This window comes from Salvia splendens, chromosome 21, assembly GCF_004379255.2.
Source record: "Salvia splendens isolate huo1 chromosome 21, SspV2, whole genome shotgun sequence".
Lineage (NCBI taxonomy): Eukaryota > Viridiplantae > Streptophyta > Magnoliopsida > Lamiales > Lamiaceae > Salvia > Salvia splendens.
In genome coordinates this window covers 9,163,165-9,170,561 of record NC_056052.1, presented here as the reverse complement: position 1 = coordinate 9,170,561, position 7,397 = coordinate 9,163,165, and the positions used below count along the sequence as shown (strand labels likewise).

Sequence of the window (7,397 nt, the reverse complement as noted above, 5' to 3'; positions counted from 1 at the left end):
AGTATCATTTTATCATCCAAAAAATCTAAAACTATCATTATTAAACAAAAGTATCATTTGAAACTATCATTTTATCCCATCAAACTATCATTTTATGATGCAAAAGTATCATTTTATCTTCCAAAAAATCTAAAATTATCATTATTAAACAAAAGTATCATTTTATCATTTGAAACTATCATTTTATCCCCTCAAACTATCATTTTATGATGTAAAAGTATCATTTTATCATCCAAAAAATCTAAAACTATCATTATTAAACAAAAGTATCATTTTATCATTTGAAACTATCATTTTATCCCCTCAAACTATCATTTTATGATGTAAAAGTATCATTTTATATTCCAAAAAATCTAAAACTATCATTATTAAACAAAAGTATCATTTTATCATTTGAAACTATCATTTTATCCCCTCAAACTATCATTTTATGATGCAAAAGTATCATTTTATCTTTCAAAAAATCTAAAACTATCATTATTAAACAAAAGTATCATTTTATCATTTGAAACTATCATTTTATCCCCTCAAACTATCATTTTATGATGTAAAAGTATTATTTGATCTAAAATAATAAAATGAGACTATTTTTGAAAGATGGATGGAGTACATTATACCTCATCTCATATTTTATTAAAATATAAGGCCATAAACTATTATTTTTCATTGAATTTATTAAATACGGAGATCTGTACTATTTTTTTTATATGATCTTCATAATACTTGCAAATATTGTAAACTTATTCAAAATTTCATCAATAAAATAATTACTACTATTCGATAATCTATATAGCACGCGTATGACTAAAGAATGAGTAATCACCCACGTCAGCAGATTAACTCTTAATCCTAATTTCTCGATTAAAGAAAAATCCAAATAAAAATTAAAAACCCAGGTATATATATGCGGTATATACCGTATTTGCGGTATACCGCATCATACCGCAATTGCGGTATATACCGTAAATTTGCGGTATATACCGTAAATTTGCGGTATGATGCGGTATACCGCGGTATTTGCAAACTACAACCTTTACCGTACCTAAAACTGTCGGTACGGTATGATACCGTACCGAAAAGTACGATATACCGAAAATTCGGTATTTTCGGTATTTTTTCGGTACGGTAAGTGCGGTATTTCGGTATTTCGGTATATTTTTCAAGCCCTAACTACACGTACAGTCATCCTTCCATTTTCTTTTGTTCAACACAGATGGCCCCCTTTATTTAAAACTATCATTAACAAATGAAATAAAATAAGTGGAAACTTATTCCTATTAACTATTATGCCTACACGTACATACCACCTGTTCCATTTAACAAAAAAAAAGACATGCTTTAGATTAAAATAATGTTAAAAGGAGGGTACATATATTTTTTCTTAAGAAAGAAACAAGAGAGCACAAATCTCCTTCCAAAACTCGTCGCCTCTCTCTTCTGCAAATTCTCAACCAAGAACATCCCAGATTTTTTATTCAAATTTGCAACACTGGATCTGAAGATTACAGAAGCACCCACCAATTAACTCTCTATCTCTTCCTCAATTTCTCTTACAAGAAGACAAAACAAGATCCCCAAATTTGTCAGGCTGGATCGCGTCGTGGTTCGCCCGCTTCGTCACCGTTCAGGTGTGGTCCATATCGAGCAGTTGCTGGTCGGTTCCAATTCGCCACTCCGCGCACACCACCGTCGTCGCTCGGCGTCACCGTTCCGGCAGCCCCGATTCCACCCGATTAGCCCCGTAAGATAAGTTCTTAATTTTAATTAAGTTGATTGTTTTAATTCGGTTCTCGAGTTTCGATTGACGCAATAAGCGATATGCTCGATGTTTGGAGAATTAATAGAGAGGGTGAGTTTTATACCTTCGCTGAACAAATCGGCTTTGACAGGAGATCGAAGCTTCAGGTTTCCCCCTTTCCGAATTTGGTTCCAAATTTCTGTCAAGAAAAGGTTCTGGTGGGAAATCACCTTACGAAGAAAAAAAAACAAGGGAAAACCGTGAAAAGAATGATTACCGTGTTGAAATTAGGATTTGGTTGGGAAAGGATGAGCTCCTTCATCCTACTGCTCCCTCCGCAGCCTGAGGAAATTTTGAGGTGCAAAGTGAGAATGAGTGACTGCGAATTTGTGTGAGGAAAAGGGTTTAGGGTATGGGTATTAATATACCGTGTATTGAGAGTCATTTCTGGTGATTGATTTCACTTTGATTGTGGTCACAAATTAGGAAAGATTTGCAGAGGAGAAGCGATTATGGAGCGTGGGAGGGGAACGTAGAATAGGTAATTGATTCTCAAAATAAAAGCAATTAAAGGTGATTGGGGTTTATTTTTGGTGCGGATTGAGGATTGGTAAAAACGCAAATGTGCTGAAGGAATATTTGCCTTTCATTGTGTGTATTTGATTTCACTATTAATTGGGGTTTAATTGTTACCTTGTCTAAACATTATTGGCAGATCAAAGGGGAGAAGAGAAAATAACCGTATAAGAGAGGAGGGGAGAATCTCTCCATATTTTTTTATTTTTAAATTGATAACAAGGGAATTCTTGGAAACCAATACAAGGAATAAGGATCTATAACTCATTTGGGATTTGGAGCATCAGTATTTTATTTAAAATGTGTAGCCAACGTTTTATATATTTTTTTTAATTGGGTTGGACTTGTAGTATTTATTTAATTTATTGAATCCAACGCGGAGTTGAGTCAAATAAATTATCCAGAAGGAAAGGATTTAATTAATTTCACAATGTGATTTTACCATCACAAAATTCGAGCTTGAAAATAAATCATCAATTATTCGAAAACAAATAAATTCACCCCACATCAATTATTCAAAACAACTTCATCACATTTTCAATGAAGTTGACTCAGTCAACCCACAATCATAATTCTGAACCAAAATTAGGTCACCAAAGAATTTACATAACAATTCCACTCGTCATTTAATTCAAGGCATTAAAAGAAATAAATGATATCGTCTTAGTTCGAAAATTAGGGTTCGAAAAGTGGGGCGTTACAGAAACCTTGGTGAATAATGTGAGTTTATGTGCAAACATGATTATGAGGAACTTTTAAGCATGATTGTGTGTTATAAGCATGAAAAATTTGTATTTGTTTGATTGAAGAAGAAACCTTAATTTCGAAATTATGAGCCTGAAATTTGTGACGTTCGAATAGTAGCTTCTGATGTGTAATTGACCCATGAAACGATCGAATTTTGATATGAAAGTTTTACTGAGTAAACTTCAAGGTGTTTTCTGTGTCTCGTGTGAATTTCAGCCCTTTTTGTCGACAAATGAATTTTTACTAAATCTTTGAAGTTGACTGCGCATCTCTGCCAGAAACTTGTGTTCTCGCCAAGAATGTTTCGTATTCGGTTTCACCGACCAAATAACCTCCGTTTGATGTGATTCTTGGTATATATGAAAATTGAAGTGTCCTCTGAGTCGTGTAAAATTTTCTTCCTTTTTGGGCATTGTATGAATTTATGGTGAATTTTTCAAATGAACTGCGCAGTAATGCCAGAAATTTTATGTTCCGACCAGAGAGTTTAATATTTGATTTGACTGACTAAACGACTTGATTTCAGTGTGAAAATTTGTCTAGATGAACTTGAATGTGTCTTCTGTGTTGTGAGCCAAATTTAGCTTCATATGAGGTCGGGTGAAGTTTTAGTGATTTTTACAACACGGTCGAGCAGTTTTGCCAGTTTTCTACCTTGATAAAATGACACTTATTTTCAAGTTTAAAAGTATTATATGATGCATGTATGTCCAAGGAACGTGTCTAATAATGTGATCACGTGTGATAAATTGAAATATATTACGGTGTGTTTTTCCATCTTTATGACGAATGTTGGGTTGGGTAATTGAGAAAAACGATGAGAGAGAGAAACGATAGGACATGCATAGTAATATGATTTTGTGGAAGGCTGACTTGTGTTGTCGTTGACAAGGGTGATAGTGTATTCGTGAACTCGAGGAACGAGAGTTGCCATAAGTTGGATTGTGAATTGTTAAGCGAACGAGGTTGGCTTTCTTTTCAAACATCTTTATTTTTCTGAAAACACTATGTGGCGTTATAAGGGTGGTTTAACTTGTTATGTCATGCCAAGTTATTTTTGTTTATGAGATTGTGTGCCTGATGCCTAGTTCGTATGAGTTTACTATGTCTAGCCGGACTTGAATTATTTTTGTGTTCTTGTGATATTTTTTACTACATAAAACTCGAGATCACTGGTATGGATGGCATAACTATTATAAAATGTTTTCGGCATGAGCACATTGAGTACAACAGGTACTCAGCCCTGCATATTATTTTTCTTATGTGCAAGTTTAGCGGGATGTTGCGGTGGATGTTGAGCTGGCCTAAGAACCTAGGATGCGTTGTGTCTTCATACATAGGCATTATCCTTGACTCTCTTTAAACCTTATTTTCCGCTGCTATATTTTGAACTATGTCTCAAGACTTTAAATCTCTTTCGTGTTGTGTTTGAACATGTATGGTTGTGTTAGGTTTTAACCAAGTAATTGTGTTGACTTTCTGAAAATGGTGTTTTCCGTGAATTAAATTAAATGTTTGTTTTACCTTAGATGTTAATTGATTTTCTTAAGTTTATTTTTCCCGTTGTTCTTTTAAAAGTATTTTATGATAAGTCATTTCTAATTAATAGAAAAAAAAATTATAACCTTCAACTTTTTTAAACTAAAATGTTTTTCTTCCTTTAAGTTAATTAAGTTTTCATTTTAAACTGTTATCCATGCATGTCGGTCACGATCACCGCGTTTGTAGTACCCCTAGTATGGGCGGTCGTGACACGGCGGCGGATGAGGGTTTTGGATTTGGAAGTATGTTATGAAAATAAATCATTTTTTATATTTGTTGATGAATATATACAAAATACATTTTTTCCAACAATAAATTAAACAATCAAAACATACCCCCAAATCCAAAACCCTCATCCGCCGCCGCGACCGCGACCGCAACTCCTCCGCTTTTTCTTTTTTAACTCTCTTTTGCTACATGATTTTTGTGAGGTGTCATTGCATTGATAAGATCTATGAGAAGCATTAATTCAGGATACCTTTTATGGGACAAAAGGAGGTGAAAGATGGATTTCTTAAAAAAGAAACAAGAAACAAGAACAAGATACAACTAATTGCGCTTCATTCGGGCTACGCCTACGGGCCTAATCAACACAATTAGGTCCGTCTAGCCCGAAACCCAAATTATCCTAAAATAAAATCAAATTTGTAGCAAGAGTGGGACAAATTAGAGATATTTTCTTTTTGTAGGATAATTATTATTGTGCAAAACTTAGAAAAGAGAAATCATTAGCTTTGCAAAAGCACAAAAAAATAACTTAACATTGATAAAGTAATTGGCTCTTGAGAGTTAAGTGGTTAATTTGATGTCACTGTGTAAAATTTCACACTACCATCTTCCTTTTTATACTAACCAGAATTCATGGCTAATGGTCTAAAGAAATTAAGCAGAGGTGGTAAAAGAAATATACTATGTAGTATGGTTAAGGCTCAGTCTCTACTTCTTCTTCTTGCCCTTCCCCATCCCCTTCCGCAGCCTGTTCAGGCTCGCTCACTTCTTCTTCTCCCTTAGCAGCTTCCACGTTTGCTTCATCCACCTGAGACGGATGATGTGGCAATATTCTAGTGATGGTCTCTACAAGCTCTTCAGCCTTATCTTCCATGCGTGACTCGCATTCCTCAATGAGCTGGCGAAAGGGAAAAAAACAAAATGAACAAGCAAGAATATGTTAGACCATTAACAGCGCTCAGAAAGTACGATATTGTATTTCTATGAATCCGAATCCTGATATAGATTTACTGATGGCTCAAAATTTAACCTAGACACATTACTATCTTGTGATCAGGAATACAAATACTGAAAAGAACTTAACAGTTCACCAGCTTACCATTTGGTATTTGAATCTACAAGTTATCCTAACATTTGAATCAAATATGCTAAGCCGATTCAGTTTCAAGAGCGCCCCCCCTGAATTTCATTAGACTGCTTATTAATGAACATTACATTGTATGCACACAGCTGAGTATAACTCCACTTTACAAAAGTCGACATCCTTTATTTAGCAATACCCCTTTCTTAGAGTAATAATTCTAGGTAATGATCATAAATAAAATACTCGAGACTCCAGGTGACAAAGCAAATGAGATCATAAATAATAATTGGTTTAGCTAGCCAATGTGAATCTAAAGTTCAAGTGTAAGGCATCAGAAACAAATTTCAAAACCACTGATTTCCCTCAAAATTAAACTGAGATAGATGCAAAATTCGCAACAGCACTAAATTGTATGTACTGAAAACAGAGTAACCTAAACAACAACAAACAGACACGATACCAAATCATCTTAAACTCATTCAGAATAACATCTTCACCTAGTATTTGAACCAAGGGTCACACTGATCAACCAATTTTCAGTATAACTTGGATAGGAAAACTCAACATAAGTGGACATACAACATTGATAAATATAATGATGTGGATGGCTCTTTATTGAAAAACAATGTAGGAATGACAATTCAACAACACAACAAAACGTAAGGAACTCAATAACAAGAAATGATAGAGATTACCGGGAAAAGCTCAGGTTCATTTCTTGGTCTTATATTCACAATATTAAGAATCTCTGCCTTTGCAAGGTCAAATTTTTGGCACTCGCAACAAAGTTATCGATAATTTCCCTTGTTTGATTGCAAGCAACAGTCCCCTCTAAATAATCAAAAACCTAAATGAAAAACAAAACATATGAGAGATGCAATAAAGAAGTGGTAACATAAGTTGATGATCATAAATAGGAATCCCCAACCTTGAACTCAGATTGAGATACGGTTGCAATAGCTCGTGAGGCATACATTCTATCCCCTCTGGATCTCAAGAGATCAAGCGATTCAAAATTAGTGATAGTGTCGGCACTAGCCTTAATTCTGAAATAAAGTAAAGAAAAAGGTAACTGCTTCATATGTTAATTCTCACTCTATAAAAAGCGGAAATGTGTAGAAACTCTCTATACGTACATTTTCATCGATAGGATGCTCACTGCTTTGAGAGCTAAAACTTGTTTCAGTATATTATGAGCTGTGATTTGTGCGGTCGCGGTCGCGGCGGCGGATGAGGGTTTTGGATTTGGGGGTATGTTTTGATTGTTTAATTTATTGTTGGAAAAAATGCATTTTGTATATATTCACCAACAAATATAAAAAATGATTTTATTTTCTTAACTTACTTTTTTTACACAAAGAGTATGTTAAGAAAATAAAATCATTTTTTTTATATTTGTTGATGAATATATACAAAATGCATTTTTTCCAACAATAAATTAAACAATCAAAACATACCCCCAAATCCAAAACCCTCATCTGC

At 34.1% G+C, this 7,397-nt stretch overlaps 1 protein-coding gene and 1 long non-coding RNA gene across 2 annotated transcripts; one reads left to right on the top strand and one right to left on the bottom strand.

Annotated features, from left to right (window-relative positions):
• The first annotated feature begins 1,258 nt into the window (after positions 1-1,258).
• LOC121784872 lies at positions 1,259-2,441 on the top strand. The gene is made up of 2 exons (XR_006046845.1): positions 1,259-1,741; positions 1,890-2,441. It is a non-coding gene; the product is annotated as an uncharacterized LOC121784872 (long non-coding RNA).
• Positions 2,442-5,525: 3,084 nt separating this feature from the next.
• LOC121784180 lies at positions 5,526-7,059 on the bottom strand. Its single transcript, XM_042182351.1, has 5 exons — positions 7,052-7,059; positions 6,844-6,961; positions 6,693-6,762; positions 5,931-6,010; positions 5,526-5,729 (listed from the first exon to the last, which is right to left on the bottom strand). The coding sequence occupies exons 1-5, from the start codon at positions 7,057-7,059 to the stop codon at positions 5,526-5,528; spliced, it is 480 nt and encodes a 159-aa protein (XP_042038285.1).
• Positions 7,060-7,397: the final 338 nt, after the last annotated feature.